Raw genomic sequence first — 25971 nt, 5'->3', positions numbered from 1 at the left:
TTGTATTTTAAGTCTTAATTAATTTTTTTATCAGTGCCCAAGAAAACCTATAACAAATTATAAAAGCTGGATGTACGGGTGTATACTGGTTAGACAACCATATGTCTATCCAGTATAAGTCTATCAGGCATGAGGCCAGCTGTCGGGCACAAGACCCTCTGTCAGGCTTGTAAAGCCAGAAATAAAGTAGGCACAATGGCCCGTAAGTAGGCATATAGCATGTAGAACAATCATACTAGACATATATTGTCAGTTTATGATTTTTCTCTGTAGGCAGTACTGCTATCTGTAGTCCCTAATTGGTATACCAATTTATCCAATTAAATAAATAAGTCTAGGTATACTATGGGCAATTAAATATTTTTAATTAATTTAGCACTGTTCACTATTACTATTTTCTAGCATTGTTCATTGGTACCATTAATCTCATATTAATAGGACATTAGTCCCAATTTACATATTCATATCATTTTTAATATTTAATTCTCCTTATGAGTATTTTAATTATCATATATAGTATTTTTCTCATGAACCTTTCTTTAGGTTCATGTTGATGTGTTATCTTTATCTAGGAATTTGACTAGGTTGGGATGTCTATTTAATCACAATTCCTTCATAACAATTGCTCCTCTATGTTTAAACTTGAATTTCAGTTTTTGAATCACTGAATTTGAGGTTATAGAACACAAGTTATGGTCAAAATACCAAAGGAATAGTATTTTGGGACATTTTCTGGGTTGGCAGTTTCAGTGACCCAACTTGTGCTAATAATTTGAATTGGTTAAAGGCAAAACTGGGTTAAGTGGTCTTCATGAAAAGTGTATCCCTATGTCTAAACTTTCCATGGGTGAAAGTTTAGGTCAATTGGACCAGTATAGAGAGAGTTATGACCAAATGAATATGTACTATTCATTTGATCATTTTCTGGGTTGGCAGTTTCAGTGACCCAACTTGTGCTAACAATTTGAATTGGTTAAATGCAAAAATGGGTTAAGTGGTCTTCATGAAAAGTGTAGCTCTATGTCTAAACTTTCCATGGGTGAAATTTTAGGTCAATTGGACTAGTATAGAGAGAGTTATGACCAAATGAATATGTACTGTTCATTTAGTCATTTTCTGGGTTGGCAGTTTCAGTCACCCAACTTGTGCTAACAATTTAAATTGGTTAAAGGCAAAACTGGGTTAAGTAGTCTTCATGAAAAGTGTAGCTCTATGTCTAAACTTTCCATGGGTAAAATTTTAGGTCATTTGGACCAGTATAGAGAGAGCTATGACCAAATGAACATGTACTGTTCGTTTGGTCATTTTCTGGGTTGGCAGTTTCAGTGACCCAAATTATGCTAACAATTTGAATTGGTTAAAGGCAAAACTGGGTTAAGTGTCTTCATGAAAAGTGTAGCCCTATGTCTAAAATTTCCATGGGTGAAATTTTAGGTCAATTGGACCAGTATAGAGAGAGTTATGACCAAATGAACACGTAGTGTTCATTTGGTCATTTTCTGAGTTCGGTTGCAGGGAAATCCGAATTTAGGCAGTATTTAAGTCAAGTTTTGGACAGAATTTGGGCATGGTTTCTTCATAGAATATGGGCTATTTTGGGTCTAATTTCACCCCCAATTGGCCTCATACTAATTGGGGTCACACAATTTCATTTATGGCCTAAAATGTGTACTGCCCTCAACAACACAACCTGCAGAAAATAGCACTTCCAAAATTTCATTTCTCCTCCAACTTCCTTGCTTCAATTTGACATTTAAGGCACTTCTAAATATCATCAACACATCTCAACAATCCCAATTGCATGTTATAATACAAAAATACCAAAGTTAGGCCAAACCCTAACTCACAATTTCAACCTCATAAAATTTCAATGTAAATCAACTTCTAATACTTATAATGCATCAACCCACATCATTAAATCACTTTATATACATCATAGTCATCAAAAACCATCACTCACCATGGGTACCAAAAATTCACTCCCCTCATAACTCACCTATTTCTTTTAGTTTCTTACAAATTTCACTTCATTTTAACCTTAACTCAAGGATTAATAAAGGAAGAAAGGAATATTAGGCACTAACCTCTTAGGTAACTTGTTAAACTTCAACTTTTCTTCTTCTTTTCACTATCAATGGCTTCCTTATGGAGTGGGCTAACTTTTTAATGAAGGGGTCTATGGGTTTTGGTGAGTGAAAGCTTGGGAAATCAAGCTTTAAGCTTGATAACAATGGTGGGGAGGGAGAGACCAAGGGAGACGGCAAGGAGAGAGAGAGAAGAGGAAGAAGAAGATGGTTGGAGGGGTTTTGTCTCTTGTGGTTATTTATATATATACATTTATGTGTAGTTTATTGTTTTTAAATTTCATAAATCTATTTCCTTTCTTTTCTTTTCTTTTCTTTTCTTCTCTTCTTCTTTCTCTTCTCATTTTTCATATTCAAATTCATAAAATTAATTTATGTTAATTATTCTATTTCCAAATTTTAATTTGACATTTAAGTCAAAATTCACCTCTAGGGGTGAAATGACCAAAATGCCTTTCATGGTGCTCATCGAATTATTTTTATTTTTTTATACCAATTAATAAATTTTCTAAATTTTATTTTATTTCTCAAAATTTTTTCTATATTTTTTTAATTTTATTTCATTAATTTTTGCCTCCTCACTATAGTTTAAGTGTAGTTCCAAACATCCTGACTGTCCGAACAGACATTAGTCGACGGAACAGTAAATGTACGGACTACCTATGGTGAGGGCGTTACATCAAAGTTTCATTTGCCACAAGAATCACCTCATTTCGACTTCTCTAGCTCAAGTTATGAATTTTTAAAAGTGCGACCCCTGCAAACGCCTTATTTGATTTTTATTTTTATTTTTATTTTTAGAGCTTTAAAAGTATTATTTATATTTCTGTTTTCAATTTTAAATTATTACATTATAAACGCTTTAATTTTTAAAATTTATTTATTTTTACTACTAACATGAAATCTAAAGTATTAAACTTTAAAATAACAGACTATACTTGAGTTACGTTTGTTTCACGAAAATTTATATTTTTTAATATTTGAAACACTTAATAAAATAATTTAATGAAACTAATTAAAAATAAAATTAAGTAAAAAATAAATTTTTAAAAAATTTTATAAAAAATATTTTTTTATATAAAATATTTTTCATAAAATAAACAAAATTTTAATTTTAAAAATAATGAAGTTTTAATAATTTTTTTCCTTTCAAGAACTCGAGGTAAAAGAGATTTATAAAAAAATAAAACATATTATTTTATAATTTAATTTTAAATTATTTTAAAATTAAATTAGCTTATATAAAGCCAACGTTAATTAGATTATATATTTTAATAATTTTTGCACTTTTGGTCAATATTGTTAATTTAGACTTTGTTCTCTATTAAAAAAATATATATTTATAAAGTCTCAGAAAATTTACACTCCCTAAAAAGAAATTTCAGTGACGAACAAAAATCCATCACAAATAATACTAATTGACAATGAATTCGTCATTGTTGATAAATAGCTACTCTATCGTTGATATTTTAGCGACTAGGAATTCAGCAACATATTAGAATTTGTTGCTGAAAGTTAATTTCGAATGACCATATATTAGTAACGAATTTGTCGCTAATATATCATTAATCTACTTTATTAGCAATGAATTTAGTTACCAATTTTGCTGATTTTCTTTTTCTAAGTGACTCATTAATTCTTGTAATATTTATTATCTTTATAAATTGAAATTATAGTTTTATAATTAATATTATGTTCTCCTTACTCTCTTGTTCCTTCCTTCCATCAAATGAAGCAAAACTTCTTAGCCTCAACTTATATATGATGTTCATCCATTACATTCAAAATAGGAAAAATTATTATTTGGTTCCTTATTTTAATCAAATTAATTATTTAATTTTTTTTATTTGAAAAATATATTAATTAACTTTTGTATTTTTATTTTATTTATTCTTTATTCCTTTGATCATTTTAGATATTAGTTTAAATTTAATTTAATTCCTATAATTTGAAAGATACAACTATATATATATATATATATATATATAGTTATTTTATTTTCTAAGCCTTGAACTATTTAGATCTCGTAATTGTAATTTCTCTCTCTCTTTTGAATACATTGCTTAACAACAAACTTTATTTAACATCAATCAATATGCAAGAAACCATGCATAATAATATGGGATAAAATGATAAATCTCATCAAGACGTTGGAAATGGAACACAAACAACTAGGCTATTTTTCATTATCAACCATGTGGACCTGAAATACTGATACTAGGAGTCACAGGTCCCTTTTGTAGTAGTCTACGCATTCTAATTTCATTGTGTCTGAAATTGCCATCAATATTTTGCTTGGAATTTGCAGCAGGTTACAGATAATTTTCATCATATTCCCTCAGCTTTTCCATCATATTCATGTGGTTTCTCTTCACATCTTCACTAGGATCTGCTTTTCCTGCAAGTTGACTAGCAGTTTTCTCTTTTCCTCCTCTTTGTGAAGCCAAGCTTTCAAGTGGTTCAACTCCAAGAGAACAAGAGATTGATCCACCAATAATCAAGATTAACAATAGCAGCTTCATCTTCAAATAGTTCATATTGATTTTAGACAAATATATGAAATACAGAGTTAGGACAAGAAGAATTACCTCCCCATCAGAGCGATTTCGGATGGATATATAATTGCTGAATGCTTTGCCTTGCCAGTGAAGCTCTTGAGTACTATAAATACACATATGAGAAGGAAGAAAGGGTACTCTTAATTGATTAAAAGATTTCTATATTCTTGCCTGAAGACTTTGTGGCTTCAAAAGACCTTAATTGGCCTAAGTCAAGCCCACCCACTATACATTCATGATTCATGCACACCAACTTTGTTTTGGAAAAATTTCATGTCCCCATATGGAGAGATATATCTCGATAAATAAAAATTAATATAAAAAAAATTATTATTTAATTTCTCTATGAGACCCTTGTATTAATCGTAAGTCTCCAGGTCATCGCTTGCGAAGAATGATTTTATATTATTTAGAACTCCATATATGTCATCATTTTTCAAAATGAAAAAGCATATTTCTACCAAAACTTGAATTTTGTGTAATTTCAAAATTTTAATTCTGCCTAAGTGTAATTCTATGATTTTGAACCAATTCTGTGTTCAATTGAATTGATTATGTGATGTTTATTCGATTCGATTTTGAGTTTGATTGTGGCTTGTGACTATGAGTGCTAGAAATGGAGAACGAGATATAACTAATAAGTGAGAATTTGTGAAAAAAAAAGGAAATAAAATGAAAAGAGGAATCGTTCTTTTAGACCAAATCAAATCGATTTATTTCAAATTGATTTTAATTTTTAATAAAATTTAAATCTTGATTTGTTTAGATAGCGTGAAGCGAATCTCTAGCAATCTCTAGCGTGAGTGAATTCGATAGTAAAGATGTGAGTGATGTAAACTTTAATTTTTTACTTTTCCTATGTTAAAGGTCCTATTTATTAATATTAGTTATTATAGTAATTATTAATTATTTTAATAGCTATCAGCTATTTTAGTATTTATTAACCGCAGTTAGACATAGTTGTTATTAATTAGCTATTTATATAATGATTTAAAATACAAGTATTTGATAAAAATTATTATTGGATTAGCTGTTAAATATAAAATAGTAATATCATATTCTAGTCAAAATACTTTTTTAATCTGTAAAAGCAATAATGAGTAACTTTTCGTGAACTATTCACTCAATCTCTAAATATTAGAATAAACAATATACTATCGAACAGTATCAATAAGAGATTATCTTTATTAAAGTTAAAATAGTAAAAGCTATCTTGAAAACTATTATTAAATATAGCTAAAAACTCAGAACTCAAACCTTGAATTGAACCAATGATTTGGCCTTTTTTTAAAAAAAAAAAAAAATTAACTGTTAGATTGTATTAATTCCACATCAAACCAAAATGAAACCAGACTTGATGATTTTGAACCGTTTGTAAATGAAACCTATGGCTGCCCTTTAGAGCACCTCTGATCTTGAAGATAGTAGGCCAGCAATTAATTACAAAGCAATGCTAATTGCCAAAAAAAAAAAGTAATTTGCTTGATTACAAGGCCATTAAACCCCAGTAGAAGGATTATTCATTTGTTAAATTTGCTTTTTTTTTTCTTTGATTGCCCAATGAAGTAAAAGTAATTTTTAGGCAGTAATCCAACGACAGGACGTTTGATGATCTAGTCAAAATAAGATCTCTCAGCCAATGAGATTCTGAAAAAGTGAAAAAAAAATAAATGACTAGATGAAAATTGAGCTCCCACATATATAAAAATGTTCTAAAACTGTTAGGATGTTGCTTGGAAATTTCCCTTCTAGTTCTTGAGCCTGCAGAGGATGGAATACTTCATGATTGCCTTTACAATATTCACACACCCAAATTTCTACCTTCACCATGGAAAAACGGGCCGATGATAATGCCATTGCATATCTTCACACGTAGAGAAATTATTTTATATAAATATTGTACGTTAATAAATAAATTTTAGTAGTTAATTACAATGGAATTCAGATAAAATTTATCATAATTAATGATTATAATAAAATCGTTATACATATTATGATTCTAAATTTTTTATCACGCGAAATTCATATTTGATTTAGTCTAAACACTAATTCTCTTATTTATACCGTTCAGTGACTTGATATTTATACTAAAGTTTAAAGGTTAATGGGTTGTGTGACGCCCCTTACCCGTCTACCGTATAGCCGAGCAAGAAGTGCCACATTCGGTGCCGGAGCACCCTATCTTGTTTTATCATATCTATTGTAAACTTTTGATGTCATCTAAAACATGTATTCTATGTGTAGAATTTTTTTTTTTTTTATATCTTATTTATGTGGAGACCCGGACAGAGCCTCCCTTATTTTATTAGCATCTGGCGGGTTCCACTAATCACCTGTTAATATGTCCATATTCATTTCACACATTTTCATATCATATTATCATGTATCATATCATTTACAATTATTTATGAGATCTAAAAATGAAGTATTATCTATTGCATTCATATAGAAATTCATAGATAATAAATTACAAGTTTTCATTTCAATCTCAAAGTTTAGTTATAAGTCCAAAATGAAATACATCATAAACTAGTAATTACATCATGACTAAACATAATGAACCAAAATACTAGTCTATACATGGGCCCTACCAAAATACAAATGCCGGGAGGTGACTCGGACAATGGCAGATCCGATCAAAGCTCTGCCGATTGCACTCTTTAGTCTTCTTTGCGGCTTCTGGGACTGATCTCCAATACCTACGCGATGGAAAACCAACGCGCTAAGCATAACGCTTAGTGGTGCATAATTTATAATAACAATAATTTAATAATTTGAAACAATATATGCAACTCATAATTTCTGGGTCTTTTACATTTTTATTGCTCTTTGGAAATAATTAACATTATTGGGATCTTTTATGATTACTTATTGTATTTTAAGTCTTAATAATTTTTTTTTTCAGTGCCCAAGAAAACCTATAACAAATTATAAAAGCTGGATGTACGGATGTATACTGGTTAGACAGCCATATGTCTATCCAGTATACGTCTGTCAGGCACGAGGCGGTATCAGCACGAGACCATTGTCGGGCTTGTAAAGCCAGAAATAAAGTAGGCATATAGCCTGTAGAACAATCATACCAGACATATATTGTCAGTTCATGATTTTCTCGGTAGGCAGTACTGCTATCTGTAGTCCCTAATTGGTATACCAATTTATCCAACTAAATAAATAAGTCTAGGTATACTATGGGCAATTAAATATTTTTAATTAATTTAGCACTATTCACTATTACTATTTTTTTGTACTGTTCATTGGTACCATAAATTTCATATTAATAGGACATTAGTCCTAATTTACATATTCATATCATTTTTAATATTAAATTTTCCTTATGAGTATTTTAATTATTCTATATAGCATTTTTCCCATAAACCTTTCATTAGGTTCATGTTGATGTGTTATCTTTATCTAGGAATTTGACTAGGTTGGGATGTCTATTTAGTCACAATTCCTTCATAACAATTGCTCCTCTATGTTTAAACTTAAATTTCAGTTTTTGAATCACTGAGTTTGGGGTTATAGAACTCAAGTTATGGTCAAAATACCAAAGGAATAGTATTTTGGGACATTTTCTGGGTTGGCAGTTTCAGTGACCCAACTTGTGCTAACCATTTGAATTAGTTAAAGGCAAAACTGGGTTAAGTGGTCTTCATGAAAAGTGTAGCCCTATGTCTAAACTTTCCATGGGTAAAATTTTTGGTCATTTGGACCAGTATAGAGAGAGTTATGACCAAATGAACACGTATTGTTCATTTGGTCATTTTCTGGGTTGGCAGTTTCAGTGACCCAACTTGTGCTAACAATTTGAATTTGTTAAAGGCAAAACTGGGTTAAGTGATCTTCATGAAAAGTGTAGCCCTATGTCTAAACTTTCCATGGGTAAAATTTTAGGTCATTTGGACCATTATAGAGAGAGTTATGACCAAATGAACACGTACTATTCATTTGGTCATTTTCTGGGTTGGCAGTTTCAGTGACCCAACTTGTGCTAACAATTTGAATTTGTTAAAGGCAAAACTGGGTTAAGTGGTCTTCATAAAAAGTGTAGCCCTATGTCTAAACTTTCCATGAGTAAAATTTTAGGTCATTTGGACCATTATAGAGAGAGTTATGACCTACTGTTCATTTGGTCATTTTCTGGGTTGGGTGCAGGGAAATCCGAATTTGGGCAGTATTTAGCTCAAGTTTTGGACAGAATTTGGGCATGGTTTCTTCATGGAAAATGGGCTATTTTGGGTCTAGTTTCACCTCCAATTGGCCTCATACCAATTGGGTCACACAATTTTATTTATGGCCTAAAATGTACACTGCCCTCAACAAACACAACCTGCAGAAAATTAACACTTCCAAAACTCAATCTCCTCCAACTTCCTTACTTCAATTTGCATGCAATACACTTCTATAAGCAACAATCTCATCCCAATAGGTCAATTTCAACATTTTACACAAAGTCCTCAACATTTACACAAACCCTAATTTTCAAAGTTTCAAATTTACACAAACACTACACAATCAAACACCCAAATATTTCAAAAAATTACACATTCTCATGGAACCATTTTTCATCACTTAAAAGCATTAAACTTCAAGTTTCATGGCTGCCAAAAATTCAAGGGTTCTTTCCTCTAGATTTTCTTTTTATTTTAATGGTATTTATGCTTAGCTAAACATGCTTTTCATGTTTAATAAAGAGAAGAAGAGGGATTAGTACACTAACCTCTTGTGACCCACTTCAAACTTTAATCTTTCTTCTTCTTATGGGTATCTAAAGCTTCCTTATGGTGTGGGCTAAATTTTTTGTGAAGGGGTCTATGGGTTTTGGTGAGTGAAAGCTTGGGAAATCAAGCTTTAAGCTTGATAACAATGGTGGGGAGGGAGAGAGCAAGGGAGACGATAAGAGAGAGGGAGAGTGGGGAAGAAGATGGAAAGAAAAGTAGGTGGGTTTTGTCTCTTGTGCTTTATATATTTATATTTTTATTGTACTTAATTTTGTTTTAAATTTTCATAAGCTTATTTTTCTTTTCTTTAAATGCCATAAGTCTCTTTATTTTCCTTTCTTTTCTTTTCTTTCCTTTTCTTTTCTTTCTCTTCCCATTTTCCAAATTCAAATTCATATAATTAATTTATGTTAATTATTCTATTTCCAAATTTTAATTTGACATTTAAGTCAAAATTCACATCTAGGGGTAAATGATCAAAATGCCTTTCATGGTGCCCATCGGATTATTTTTATTTTTTTTATACCAATTAATAAATTCTCTAAATTTTATTTTATTTCTCAAAATTTTTTCTATATTTTTTTAATATTTATTTCATTAATTTATGCCTCATCACTATAGTTTAAGTATAGTTCCAGACATTTTAACTGTTCGAACAGACATTAGTTGTCGAAACAGAAAAATGTATGGACTACCTACGATGTGGGCGTTACAGGTTGGTCATAAATAATTACACCTTATAACTTTTAAAAGTTGAGAGAGCACTTTAATTAGGGTAAAAAAGATAATATTATTATTTTTATATTTAATAGCTAATTCAATAATTATTTATATTCAATACTTACATTTTAAATCACTATATAAACAACTAATATCTAGTAGCTAACAAATAGTAAAACAGCTAATTATTACTAAAACAATTAAATAATTATTAGAACAGCTAATATTACCGAACAGATTTTTGAAAGTAATACAGTTGAATTTGGAAGGTGAGATTTAAAAACTATTACAAGAAAGTTCCTCCCAAACATAATAAGGTGGAACTGCACTTGTCTTCAAGACTAGTGGGTTATGCAGTTTCTTCATAGATTAATATTGGTGGGAGACCAATTGAGACGATGAATGATTAGTAATCCACAACAAAAGCACTTTTTTTTTTAATTATAAAAACTTTTTGAAATTTCTATATATAACATAAATTTTTTATTGTTTGAAAAAAAAATTATTTTCTAAGTTTTATTAGTAATTCAACAATTTGATCATGAGGCAGTGTTTGATATAAATGAATTCTATAAAATTTTGTAGAATTCATTTATAAATCTAAAATTTTAGTGTTTAGTTTAAATGAATATTTATTTGAAATTCTTAATAATCAATTCCATTAAATTTATTATAACTAAATCAAATTCTATCAAAATTAATAGAATTTTTCAAATTTATATATTTAATGTAATAAAATTATTCTCTTATTATATATCATTTTATTTTATTTTATTTATTCTAAATATAAAATTCTTTTTATTTAAATTGAATTATTTTATTTATAAATAAAATAAATTTTATCATATAATTTAACCAAACATGGTCTAACTATAATTTAATATGTAAACTTTTTATAGATACTGTAGAGGAGTTTACGGTCAAGTAAAATCAATGCTACAAGCAACCCTTATGTAGTCACAAATTGTGCCCATCGTTTGAATATCTTTGGTAGTCTATAGACTCCATTCTTGAAGGATTGGATATACAGTGGACACACATCAATTTCTAATATTATTTATGTGACTTGAATATTGAATATATCCTTGTGAGTCTGATTTATAACCCAACTTAATTTGAAAGTTTGCATATTGCGATCAGAATAAATATTGTATTTTCTGTTTATTGTGACCTGAAAAATTCAAGAAACACATTGAGAATAAGATTTAAGAGTTTTAAGTGACTATAACTTACTTTTTTCATTATAGTGAAATTTGTTTCTCTCGTCTTATATTGAATATATACCTTACGATCGAACTACGTAATTTTATTTTTATTTTTTTTATATGATTATGTAATTGTGTGTGTTTTAGATTTGTATGACTACTATAATACCTACTTTGAATTTGATTGTTTTTAATTAGATGAATGTAATTCCAGGAAGGTGACATCAAATTGGGTGTTGGGAGTTGTGGAAGTTCGACTCCCTCGATTGCCAATTGGATTTAGACTTGTTTACGTTGAATTAAGCAGGATGTTTTTTTACCCTTTTTCTCTAAATATTGATCAGAAAAATTTTTATTTAAATTTTGCCTATCATATACTTAAAACATAAATATATAAAATTATATATTTAATAGATAAATCTTCTGTGTACATATTATGTCTTAAATTCAGACCGAATTTAAAAAAAAAAAAATTCCAGTTGATCAACTATGTGTTGTCACATTCCAAGTCATTTATTTCAATCATCCCCTAAATTATAATCTAACACCAACAGGCATGATTAACCTTGCCCATCAGAGTTAATGAAATTTCTACAAGGAGCCTCGTGGCAATAATAAAGATGGTAATCAGTTAGTGGGAATTTGCCCATTGGGGCACTAGCTAATAGCATTATCAGATTTAAATAATATATATATATATATATATATATATATATATATAAATGAAAGAGAGGGTGGATAAGAAAAAAGTAATTAAAAATTAATTTTAATTTAAATTTCTAAAACAAGAAGTATTTATCTCATCTGCAAATGTAAAATTTTGTTGTTCATTAATACTCATAGGCACATATATAAAGTACTAATTAAGCCATTATAATTCCTTGGCACTTAGTGATTCAAATACAACAGCATTTATTCTGGGTCATTATTCCAATCTTATAGTAGCAGTGTTGCTCCCAGTCCCCATTGCATATCAACCATGAGTATTAGGAGTAACACAACCCTTTCCTCTACCAGGAATATGAGTACAAGGAGTGTTACCAGAGCTAGGAGGCACAGGTCCCCTTTGTAGTAGTCTTCGCATGATAATTTCATTGTGTCTGAAATTGCCATCAATATTTTGCTTGGAATCTGCAGCAGCTTGCGGATTTTCATCATTTTCCCCCAGCTTTTCTATCATATCACTAGAATTTTCTTTTACTGCAAGTTGACAAGCGGTTTTCTCTTTCCTTCCCTTTTGTGAAACCAAGCTTTCAAGCGGTTCAACTCCAAGAGAACAAGAGACTGATCCGCCAATAATCAAGATTAACAGTAGCAGCTTCATCATCAAACTGGACAACATGCAATAGTTCAGATTAATATTTTACATATTTATGTGAAAAGATATATATGAAATTTGGTGTTAGGACAAGAAGAATTACCTCCCCATTAGAGCAATTTTGTATGGATAATTGCTGAATGCTTTGCCTTTCCACTGAAGCTCGCTCTTGAGTACTATATATAGACCTATGAGAAGGAAGGAAGGATACTCCTTGATTGATTAAAAGATTTGTATATTCTAGCCTAAAGACTTTGTGGCTTCAAAAGACCTTAATTGGTCTAAGTCAAGCCCACCCACTATACATTCATGATTCATGCTCACCAACTTTATTTTGGAAAATTTTCATGTCCCCATTTGGAGAGATGTCTCGAAACTCAAAAAATTAACACAAAATTGAAAAAAAAGAACAAGAAAAATTATATTTTTTTGTCTTTCTATTTTAATAAAAGTAACTATCTTGCCCTTCTATTATGAAAATATATTAATTAGTCCTTATAATTTCTTATTTCATTTACTATTTAGTCATTCCGTCTAGTTTAAATCTAGTTTTCTATTAGTTAATATATTCAAAACAGAGAGAAATTATATTTACAGAGATTAAATAGTTCAAGATTTAGAAAATAGATTGACTGTATATTTGTGTTTTTCAAATTAAAGTGGCTAAAAGAAATTCAAACTAGCTAATCTAAAATGATTAGGGTTTCATTTTGTTAATCGAAATCCAATTATAATTACCAAAAGCGTTTTGGACCTTTCATGTTTTACTAATGCTTTAAATGATCAAAAGGACTAAAGAGTAAACGAAATAAAAATATAATGACCAATTAATGTATTTTTTACAGTAAAAAACTAAATAGTTAGTTTTGTTAAAATAAATAGATCAAATAGTAATTTTTTCTAAAATAGTAAAATAAAATAAAATATTTATAGTATAAAAATTTGTTGTTAACTGTTAAGAAATGAAGAATTAAGAATGATTTTGGATGGATTTTGCTGAATGATTTTGGATGAGTATTATTAGTTATTCACGATGCTTGATTAAAAGACTTGATCGATCATGCATCGATTCTTGCCTAAGTACTTTATGTTATCATCGAAGACTTGAGTCAAGCTCACCAACACCCACTAGGCCACTAGTACATAATCATAGTATAAATAATTATGTTATGTGGTTCATGACTCACACCGCTGATTGATGATCCTAAGCCAAGCCCCGAGCCTCTTATCATTTAAGAAACTTATAAATATGTTCTACAGAGGGGATATACCAGTCGACAACTAACAAAGGGAACTAATAATGATTCCCCCAACTCCATTCCAGAAACTCCATTTGAGAGGAAACAAGTTTGCAAGTTGTGGAGATTATCTTATGAACAGCTAAGATCAGCAACTATTCAGCAAATGGTTCCTCCAGATAAGTGATTATTGTTAGAAAATGAAATCCTCAATCAACTGTAATTAATTTAGCTTTTTTATTAGTCCAAATTAAATGGTACAAAATAAAGGCTAATCCAATCTTTGGCAATATTAGTGCCTTGTAAGTAGGGCATGAAATCCTCTCTCTATATTATAATAATAATATTCTACCGATAAGCACAGGGATGATAATGGATTAAGTTTTTACGAACACCCAACAAGATTGAACCCTAATATGATGAATTTAGGTAATATAAAATCGAGTTCGGGATGAGTTCATATTTGAAAAATAGCACCTATAACGAGTTCTGATTTTGCATGTTGAGTATCCATTATTCAAACCAATTTATATAAATACTTAATAAAATATAAAATACATGTTTTTTATAATAATATTTATAAATTTTATATTTTTATTTTAAATAAAATAGAATTAAATATTTTATGAAATTATTAATTTTAAAATATAAATTATTAATTAAAAATAAATTTTTATATAGATTATTAATTAAAAAATATAAAATTAAACAGGTTCGAGTAATAATGATCATATTTAAAATGGGTTTGAGTAGTTGATAACAAATTTTAATTGGACTTAGAATAGATTCGAATTTTGAAAATATTAATCATGTTTAGATTTGGATACGGTGATTTTTCACATATACTCTATGATAAGTAATAAATTTTAATTTAATAATATTAAATAGCTTTTAAAACTTTAAAATTTCAAGTATAAAAATTGTACCCATCAATATCTTTGGGAGTCTATAGACTCTATACTTGAAGGATTGAAGATAAAGTGGATACATGTCAATTCCTACTTTAAATTTTGTTGTTTTTAGCAATTGGATGAATGCAATTCCACGAAAACGACATCAAAATTGGGTATTAGGGTGATATTTTTCATCCTTTTTCTCCTAAATATTAACTATAATTGATGTATGTAAATCATTACAAAGATGAGCTAGGTTGCCACATTCCAAACCATTTATTTCAATCATGCTTCAACTTATGATCTAACAACAACAGATATGATTAACCTTGCCCACCAGGGTAGATGAAACTTCTGCAAGGAGCCTCATGAAATCAATAAAGATGGTGATCAGTTTGAGGGAATAGCATTAGCATATTCTTTCTTTTTCTTTTTGGTAAGTTGGATATTTTATTAAAGAAAATGTTTGAAAAAACTTAGCATATAAAGCTCAGTTAATCTCTAGCTAATAGACTTCTAAAAAAACCAAAACCAATCTAGGGTAATTTATGTTAATTGAAAAAACTTAACAAATTACGGACACCAATAACAAAAAATAACAAAATAGAAAACAAAACATTAGCATATTCTCGCCTGGTCTCCACTTTGTTAATTTTCATATGCTTTCCCTTGACATCTTCATGGGCAAAATTGCCACTTCTTTCAGGATCATGTCCATTAGCTATAAGCTCATGATTGCGACTCTTTCATCCCACTTTCGTAACAATCTTAGCTTCACCTTCAACAGACTGATGAGATTGATCTAACAACAATAAACATCACCAACAGTAGCAACTTCATGATTTATAATATAATATTTTAATATTTCTTAAGAAAATAGTAATAATAATTACATATTTTTAATAAGATAAATTAATTAATTGTAAATTTATAAAAAAATATTAAGCTATTTTTAAAAGTATGATTTTATTTCAAATAAGTCAAAAATAAATAAAAATTTAACATTTTTAACTAGAGATAAAAATTTGAAAGAAAAATTATATAATCATAATTTATGATTTATTCTGAATATTTTTATAAAAATTTTAAAGAAAAAAAAATTAAATTAAAATTTAGAAATTTTTATAATACAAATTGAAGTTGAACGACAATTATAATATAACCTTATAAGTTGAGGCACTGTAAGTGAAATTTAGCCATTAGTTAAGTTGCAAACTATGTTATAAGGACTTAATGATATTGCAATTGAAGCTTTGAGAATTTTATGACACCATGAATTCATCTGGGATGATGCTGATATAACTATCTAAATTAAAGGATATTAGTAGTGAAATTAATCCAAAAGGAAATATATGTATTGCATAAACCTCTGAGAGGGAAATCATACAAAAGCAAAGCCTTTAACGGTTGGGGGGAGAAATAATTGCAAAGAAACGATCTGAATCATAGATTTTTGGCCATTGAATCAGCAACTTGATTAACTGATCTTCTCACAACACTAATGGAATATTAACTACTAGGCTATTTTGTTCCCGTTACTAATCAACCATGTTGAGCAGGAATACCAGTGCTGGGATTAGCATAGCCACCAGTAGCACTGGGAGGCGCAGGTCCCTTTCGTAATAGTCTTCGCATTCTAATCACATTGTATCTGAAATTGCCATCAATATTGTCAAGAGTCCCACAGGAAAGAAAAGAGTCCCACAGAAAAGAAATAATAAGTTAAAAGGGTATATAAAGGTGAGAATCAACAAACTAATTGATTAGTTCTAACATTTTAACTATGGTTGGTTCAAATCTAAATATGTCCACCTCACACTTCAAGACTCTTGTCATCGTATTCCCTCAGCTTTCTCTTCACATCTTCACTGGGATTTGCTTTTCCTGCAAGTTGACAAGGCAACTTTCTCTTTCCTTCCCTTTTGTGAAGCCAAGATTTCAAGTAGTGTTGTCCCAAAATAGTCCAAGAGGGGGGTGAATTGGACTATAACAATTTTTCGGCCCTTGCTTGTAGCCTAATAAAAAATTGTGGCTTTGTTCAACTAGGTGCTTCTCTATATATAATGAAAGTAAAATGTGCTTCAACAATGTGTCTCTAAGTTGCAATTTAAGCTTTAATCAATATTTATGGCTACCAAAAACATGCATCACAAGACTTTCAACTAATTTCTCATTTTACTCATGAATCTTCAAATATATCAACTCAATATATTCAATCAACATTCAAGGTCATGTGTAAAAATTAAATTGCACAAAAGTAAAGAGTTTAAGGTTAGAGAGATCAAACACAATGATTTTTGTAGTGGTTCGGCTTAACTAGCCTACATCCACTCTCTCAAAGAACTCTCTTTGAGTCTTCTCTCCACTATTTGCTCTTTTGAAGGCAAGAGACCAAAAGCCCTTTATAAATTTTCAACACCAAGCTTTTACCAAGGTAGCTTGAAACCTCCACAAGTGCTATCACAAGCACTTTCTCTCTCAAACTTCAATAGGTGCTTGTACAACCTCTCTTAAATGTAATTTAATGTTGTAACACTCACTCTTACTCAATACAAATCAAACTATAAAGAAGAGATGAGTTGATTTGCCAATGATAGCTCAAAATCTTTAAAGCTCTTGAATGAAAGCAATAAATGAAAAATCAATGTTGGAGTTCAAATGTAAGCTTTCATCAAATGTAAATGAAGTAAAGAATGTGTATTTATAGTCCCAAATCATTTTAGACCGTTTGAAACCCTTTTGGAACGTTATACACACTGCCCAAGATAAAATGGCCGTTATTTTGTCCTTTTGTGCGAAGTTGAGCAGCTCTGATTAGTTAGCAAACTAATGAAATAATGGTAGTAGTCAGTAAACTGGTTAGTAAACTAATGTTTTTAGCAAACATATTAGCAAACCGAAAAGTTTAGCAAACCGAAAAGTTTAGCAAACTAGGTCAACAGCTGCATGTCTCAACTTGCAATGTAAGATGATTTAGACCTTTAAAAAAAATGTTTCAATAGTAGTGTCCAAGGTCATGATGAGAAAAAGTAATCAGAAAATAAAATTTCATTTTTGAGCTCCATATGACTAAATCCTCATCCATTCTTTTCACAAAAGACCTAAGACTCTAACACTATGCCTTTCATACATTTTCTTTGAGTCTTGGCTTCCATAGTCTTGTTCTTTTCTCATTTTGGATTTGTCTTGAAATGCCTTTGAGTATCTTTTTTCCTTAGATACAACTTCAAAGGTTCTTTATGCATAAGACAAAGAATCTACACATCACTTTGAAGTTGGGTTAGATAGATTCTCTTTGAGTTTTGTTATCATCAAAATCAATGCTCATTTTGAGCTACGGGGTCAACAATCTCCCCTTTTTTGATGATGACAAAACTCAACTGAATCAATAATAAAAAATAAAAGTGTGTGAAAGTTTATGTGAGTATGTAAATCCAAGCAGTATAGTATACCGAAAATGCTCCTCCTAAAAATATGCACATAATTTCCAAGAAATCTATTTTCTGTACATAAGCTCCCCCTGAGTTTATGCTATAAAGCATGTTCACAATATTCTCAAAAAGCATTTCCAGTTGTCACAAGTATAAACACAAGTATCAACACATTCATATCCATCCTATAAACACATATTCACATATCCATATCCATCAACACAAGTATCAACACATTTCCATGTCCATAACACAAGTATAAACACATATTCACACATATTTACATATCCATATCCATCCTATTCTCCCCCTTTTTGTCATCAATCAAAAAGGAAACAGGAGAAAATAACCAAAAAGAATCATGTTAGCCCAAATTTAAACGCAGTAAGGTAAACAGTAGCAAACTAAAAACCAATAATAGCAAACAGACTAGTAAACTAATTAGGCAGATAGTAAACTAAAAATCCAGATGAGATGCTATTTAAGTCTTTTACTTCTGCGAGTGGATTTGGAAGGCACCATCTTCTTCCTAGGGAGTTTAATAACAGGGGGCTGAGATGCTTGGTCAGCCAAGTGATCATCCTTTGGTGACTCATCTTCATCAGATGGTGGTTGAAGGGCAGCAGCTAGTGTCTGATATGGATTGGACATAGTTGACTTGTACCGTTTCTTACCTTTCGTGGCTGCAGGGGCAGCAGCTGCAGATAGCTGAGTTGGAGCACTCTCTTGGTAATCCTTGAGAGAAGTTTCCTTCTGCTGTATAGGGGCAGCAGCAGTTTCAACAGGTGGTGCACTTGGAGGTTCAACGGGTAACTCACCCTCATGTTCTACAACTTTTTCACCTTCATGCTCAGTGGGTATACCAGTTGCAGGACCAATTTCAGGTTCAATGACCTGGTCACTAGCATGCTCAACAGGGGCTTCTACTGATTAAAGTACTCCCATTTGATGAATTTGCAATCCAACAGTGCTTTATCCACTGAGCTCGAAGATTTTACGGCACGCATTTTTCGTTGGGTATCAATCCCTTGCTTTTGTCCTTTCTTTTTTTTCTTTTTTTTTTCTTTTTTTTTTTTTTTTTCTGGCGTCGATTTAGTGGGTTCGACACCCTTGGATGGTTCAGAAGACTCACAAGCTGATTTCGATGCAGGTAAGTCTTTCTTCCCTTTCAATTTCTTTCGCAATGTGGCGACAGGGACATCGTCGGAGGCTGACGAGGAAGACGAAGCAGCCGCAGCAACTGGAGACTTCCGTTTAGCACGAGCCATTGACGAGAGAGAAAAAAATGGTGAAGTTGAACACTGTTTTTTTTTTTTTTGGTGTGTTAGTGGTGGAGAAGAAAGGTAAGACGAGAAGTCTGATGGGTTTGGATAAATTTTGCCGGAAAGAAAATGGGTCTATTTTGGAGGTGTCGTGAACCGAAGCAGAGGAGAGACAGGGTGATGATTTCGTGTGGCAGAGGTTTTTAAGTTCTCTTGAGTCCCGCGCTTTTCTACTTCAGTGTACTTTCTCTGAACCTGTTTTCCCCTTTTTTTTATTTTATTTTAAACAAGTCTATCTATCTTTATATGCACAAATAAATATTTCTACATGTCTGACACAGCACTGAGAATGTGATATCAAATGTGAGAAGATAAATGCATAACTGGACACGCAGAGAATTTCAAGCACAATCACGTTTTGGTTTGAGATTTGAACAGTACACGATATAGCAAACTAATTTTAGTCATGCAATATTAGCATACAACTTAGTAAACTAATTTTACGAGTACACAAACAAGTTAGCTAATATTCTTTAGAAATTTCTTAGCAAACTTATATCACAGCAGATCACACAAGCATTAAACAAGATGTAAAAACATGAAATTATTATGACTTAAATTTTAAGCAAGTAGTTCACACATACCAATTTCCCTTCTAATTCTACAAAAGGTTTCTTCATTAAGAGGTTTTGTAAAAATATCAGCAAGTTGATTTTCAGAGGCAACAAACTCTATCTTGATATTTCCATTTTGAACATGATCTCTAATAAAATGATGTTTGATCTCAATATGTTTTGTTCTTGAATGTTGGACTGGATTTTTGATCAAGTTTATGGAACTTGTGTTGTCACACCTAATTGGAACAAGATTATATTTTAAGCCAAAATCTTCCAATTGTTGTTTCATCCATAAAATTTGAGCAACACAACTACCAGCAGCTATATATTCTGCCTCAGCTGTAGATAAAGCTACTAAAGTTTGTTTCTTACTGTGCCAAGAAACTAGTGCAAGACTAAGAAATTGACAAGTACCTGAAGTACTTTTTCTATCCAGTCTACTTCCAGCAAAATCAGAGTCACTATAACCAACAAGATTAAATGATTCACATTTTGGATACCATAAACCAATTGAGTGTGAACCAATGAGGTATCTAAAGATCCTTTTAACTGCACTTAAATGGGACTCTTTTGGACATGATTGAAATCTTGCACACAAGCAAACACTAAAGTGTATGTCTGGCCTAGATGCAGTAAGGTACAAAAGAGAGCCAATCATACCTCTATAAAGCTTGGTATCTACTTCTTTACCTTTTTCATTATTGTCCATTTTAATTGTTGAACTCATAGGAGTGCCCATGCTCTTCAAATCTTCCATCTTAAATTTCTTTAGCATATCCTTGATGTATTTTGATTGATTTATGAAGATGCCATCTTTCATTTGCTTAATTTGAAGTCCAAGGAAGAATGTGAGCTCACCCATCATGCTCATTTCAAATTCATTCTGCATAATCTTAGAAAATTTCTTGCAAAGAGATTCGTTAGTAGCACCAAAAATTATATCATCAACATAAATTTGCACAATGAGCATATCATTATGATGCTTCTTAACAAAAAGTGTTGTATCCACTTTGCCTCTTTGAAAATCATTTTGTAAAAGGAATTTACTAAGCCTTTCATACCATGTTCTAGGAGCTTGTTTTAAACCATATAAAGCTTTAGTAAGTTTATAAACATGATTTGGATGCTCATGATTTTCAGAGCCTGGAGGTTGTGCAACATACACTTCCTTATCAATATAACCATTTAAAAATGCACTCTTGACATCCATTTGATAAAGCATAAAATCCTTGTAACATGCAAAGGCACACAACATTCTAATAGCTTCAATTCTAGCAACCGGAGCAAAAGTTTCATCAAAATCAACCCCTTCCTCTTGGTTGTAGCCTTGAGCCACTAGTCTAGCTTTGTTTCTAACAACATTGCCTTTTTCATCCATTTTGTTTCTAAAAACCCATTTAGTACCAATAATTGAATGATCTTTTGGTCTAGGTACTAAATTCCAAACTTTATTTCTCTCAAATTGATTTAGTTCTTCTTGCATGGCAAGAATCCAACTTTCATCATTTTGAGCATCTTCAAAACATTTAGGTTCAATTTGTGAAACAAAAGCAACATTACCAAAATATCTTCTCAATTGTGCTCTAGTCATCATCCTCTGAGATGGATCATCAATAATGTCTTCTTGAGGATGATTTCTATGGAATCTCCATTCTTTAGGTAAATCTTCATGTTGGGGCTCATTTACTTGTAATTCTTCCAAATTTGGCATTTCTTCATTGATTTGATCTTCATTGGCATCATGGACATCTATTGTAGTTTCTCCTTGAGTTTCTTTATCTTTGTCATCAATTTGTTCCATTTCTTGACTTGATATTATATTTTCTTTTCCAAAAACCTGCTCATTATTATCATCACAAGCATTTTTCCTTCTAATAGAAGGGTTAGTCTCATCAAACAAAACATGAATAGTTTCCTCAATAACCAAAGTTCTTCTATTGAACACTCTATAGGCTTTACTCTTTGTTGAATACCCAAGAAAGATTCCTTCATCGGATTTAGCATCAAATTTCTTTAAGTTATCCTTCTTGTTATTTAAAATATAGCACTTACAACCAAATGCTTTGAAATATGAGATATTTGGTTTTCTTCCTTTCCAAAGCTCATAGGGGGTCTTTTTCAAGATTGGTCTAATCAATACTCTATTCAACACATAGCAAGATGTATTAACCACTTCAGCCCAAAAGTATTTTGACAAATTATTTTCACTCAACATAGTTCTAGTCATTTCTTGCAAAGTCCTATTTTTCATTTCTACTACCCCATTTTGTTGTGGTGTTCTAGGAGCTGAAAAATTATGGTTGATTCCATATTTATCACAATATTTCTCAAATAAATGATTTTCAAAGTCAGTTCCATGGTCACTTCTTATAGATGAGATGCAAAAGCCTTTTTCATTTTGAACCATTTTACTAAAAGAAGTGAATTTTTCAAAAGTTTCATCTTTGTAAGCAAGGAAAAATGTCCATGTATATCTTGAATAGTCATCAACAATAACTAAAGCATATGACTTTCCACCAAGACTAGTAGGAGTTACGGGTCCAAATAAATCAAGATGAAGCAATTCTAGTGGCCTAGTGGTAGACACAATATTTTTGGATTTAAAAGATGCTCTAGTATGCTTTCCTAGTGCACATGCTCTACATTGAAATTCATTTTCATAATTAATCTTAGGAAGACCATTTACAAGTTCTTTCTTAGATAATTTTGAGAGTGTATGCATGCTTGCATGACCCAGTCTTCTATGCCACAAATAACTAGAGTTATCAAGAGATACTAGACATGTACCATGATTAGTTTCAAAATTGTTCATGTCAAGCAAGTAAACATTATTGGATCTATTTGCAATGAACAATGTGTCATTATCTAAGTTATTGATTGTACATAGAGAATAAGTAAACTTTACCTCAAAACCTTTATCACACAGTTGGCTTACACTTAGCAAGTTGTATTTCAAACCTTCAACAAGTGACACATCTTCAATGCAGGGTTTGGTTCCAATTGTGCCATTTCCAATTATTTTTCCTTTTCCTTTATCTTCAAATTTTACATGTCCTCCATCTTCCATTGTAATTTTTGAAAACTTGTCCTTTTCACCGGTCATGTACTTTGAACAACCACTATCTATATACCATTTATCACTTTCCTTCATCCCTTTGAAACAAACCTGAAATTTAATCACTGAACTTTAGGTACCCAAGCAACTTTGGGTCCTTGGGGGTTAGTGACCTTAGGTAAGGTTCCCTTTTGTACCCATACCTTCTTTACCTTAAGATGACCTTTCCTAAGTGCACAAGAACTAATCATATGACCTCTTTTATTGCAATAATAACATGTAACATTAGGCAAAGAGGATATAGATGCTTTAATGAAATAATTTTTGTACTTGTCATAGTTCATGAAACCATTAAAACTAATTCCATATTTCTCATTTGAAATTCTTTGGTTTCCAAGAAGTACATCTAGAGTTTCTTTTCCTTTTGTAAATTTTGCCAAATCATTTGTCAAAGACTCTACTTTAGCTTCAAGAACTTTATTTTTCTCAATGAGCATTTCACAAGTTTCTTTTGAGATTTTCAACTCTAAATCTAGTTCTTTAAACAAAGCAATTTGTCCTTTGTAAAATTCATTTTCTTTATGCACATTGAACATGGCAATATTTTGTGATCTCAATGATTCAATTTCTAAATTCATTTTAGTGCACTTTCTCTTGTAATTTCTATACTCATCATATACTATAGCAAATGCAAGTTCAAGTTCTTCTACATTAGGAGATTCATAAGAATTTACCTCATTGTCACTTTCTTCTTCCTTTTGTGAACTCTCGACTTTCTTTTCAAGTGCCATCATATAAAGAAGAGCAGCCTCTTTGTCACTTGTTTCATCATTTGAAGATTCTTCACTGTTGCTCCATACTACTTTCATAGCTTTCTTGCTCCTATCTTCTTTTCCTTTCTTCTTTTTGAGTAATAGACATTTGGGCTTGATATGTCCAGGTTTGTGACACTCATAACATACAATTTCTTCTTTTGAATCTCTGAAATGTTTATCCGTGGGAGTATACTTTTTCAAGAATTTCTTGTATTTGCTTCCTCCCTTCTTGAAAGCTCTTTTAAATTTTCTTGCAAGTATAGCCATTTCATCATCATCTTCACTTGAAGCACTTGAGTTGTCACTAGTATCAGCTTTGAAAGCGACTCCTTTCTTCTTATCTTCATCTATGCTTGACTTAAGAGCAATGCTTTTCTTCTTCTTTTGCTCATTTTCAACTTCATCTTTCTTATATACCATCTCATGTGCAATGAGAGAACCAATGAGCTCATCATATGTGAATGTTTTAAAATCTTTGGTATCTTGGATAACTGTTGTCTTTGCTTCCCAAGTTTTTGGAAGTGATCTAAGAATTTTCTTCATAAGTTCGGCTTCCTCAAATCTTTTACCAAGTGCTTTGAGAAGATTTACAAGATCAGTAAACCTTGTACTCATATCCGCAATTGATTCTCCTGGCTTCATTTCAAATAGCTCATAATCTCGAATAAGAAGGTTTGCTTTGGACTCTTTGACGACATCAGTTCCTTCATTAGTGACTTCAAGCTTATCCCAAATTTCCTTAGCAGATTGACATCCTGAAACACGATTGTATTCATTGAGGTCAAGTGAGCAATGCAAAATATTAATAGCTTTAGCATTTATAGAAATTTTCTTCCAATCATTGTCATCATATTCATCTTCAAGTTTTGGAACTTTTGTAGTTCCTGGACCATTTTTTTGAGGAACATATGGACCATTTTTAATAATTCTCCATGCATCAATATCTACAGATTGTATGAAATTTCTCATTCTTACTTTCCAAAATGAATAATTAGTGCAATTGAAGAGTGGTGGTCTAGTGATTGAGTAGCCTTCAGCTAATGGTGCGGGTATACCGGCAGTATTACTAGATGAACCAGCCATTATGGATCACTCTAAAGTTGTAATACCCTAACCAAGAGAGTCAGGCTCTGATACCAATTTGTTGTCCCAAAATAGTCCAAGAGGGGGGTGAATTGGACTATAACAATTTTTCGGCCCTTACTTGTAGCCTAATGAAAAATTGTGGCTTTGTTCAACTAGGTGCTTCTCTATATATAATGAAAGTAAAATGTGCTTCAACAATGTGTCTCTAAGTTGCAATTTAAGCTTTAATCAATATTTATGGCTACCAAAAACATGCATCACAAGACTTTCAACTAATTTCTCATTTTACTCATGAATCTTCAAATATATCAACTCAGTCTATTCAATCAACATTTAAGGTCATGTATAAAAATTAAATTGCACAAAAGTAAAGAGTTTAAGGTTAGAGAGATCAAACACAACTATTTTTATAGTGGTTCAGCTTAACTAGCCTACATCCACTCTCTCAAAGAACCCTCTTTGAGTCTTCTCTCCACTATTTGCTCTTTTGAAGGCAAGAGACCAAAAGCCCTTTACAAATTTTCAACACTAAGCTTTTACCAAGGTAGCTTGAAACCTCCACAAGTGCTATCACAAGCACTTTCTCTCTCAAGCTTCAATAGGTGCTTGTACAACCTCTCTTAAATGCAATTTAATGTTGTAACACTCACTCTTACTCAATACAAATCAAACTATAAAGAAGAGATGAGTTGATTTGCCAATGATAGCTCAAAATCTTTAAAGCTCTTGAATGAAAGCAATAAATGAAAAATCAATGTTGGAGTTCAAATGTAAGCTTTCATCAAATGTAAATGAAGTAAAGAAGGTGTATTTATAGTCCCAAATCATTTTAGACCATTTGAAACCCTTTTGGAACGTTATACACACTGCCCAAGACAAAATGGCCGTTATTTTGTCCTTTTATGCGAAGTTGAGCAGCTCTGATCAGTTAGCAAACTAATAAAATAATGGTAGCAGTCAGTAAA

The 25971-nt window shown here is 31.1% G+C and overlaps 2 protein-coding genes across 2 annotated transcripts in view; one reads left to right on the top strand and one right to left on the bottom strand.

Annotated features, from left to right (window-relative positions):
• Nucleotides 1-25971, top strand: part of LOC110652384 (uncharacterized) — a 54317-nt gene that overhangs the window by 8028 nt on the left and 20318 nt on the right. The gene's annotated exons all lie outside the window — the stretch shown is intronic.
• On the bottom strand, nucleotides 12224-12822 carry LOC131182278 (uncharacterized). Its single transcript, XM_058151219.1, has 2 exons — nucleotides 12713-12822; nucleotides 12224-12622 (listed from the first exon to the last, which is right to left on the bottom strand). Exons 1-2 carry the CDS (start codon nucleotides 12718-12720, stop codon nucleotides 12265-12267), a joined length of 366 nt encoding a protein of 121 aa, XP_058007202.1. The 5' UTR covers nucleotides 12721-12822; the 3' UTR covers nucleotides 12224-12264.

This window comes from Hevea brasiliensis, chromosome 8 (assembly GCF_030052815.1).
Source record: "Hevea brasiliensis isolate MT/VB/25A 57/8 chromosome 8, ASM3005281v1, whole genome shotgun sequence".
NCBI classification, from domain to species: Eukaryota; Viridiplantae; Streptophyta; class Magnoliopsida; order Malpighiales; family Euphorbiaceae; genus Hevea; species Hevea brasiliensis.
This window is presented reverse-complemented; position numbering and strand designations above follow the sequence as displayed.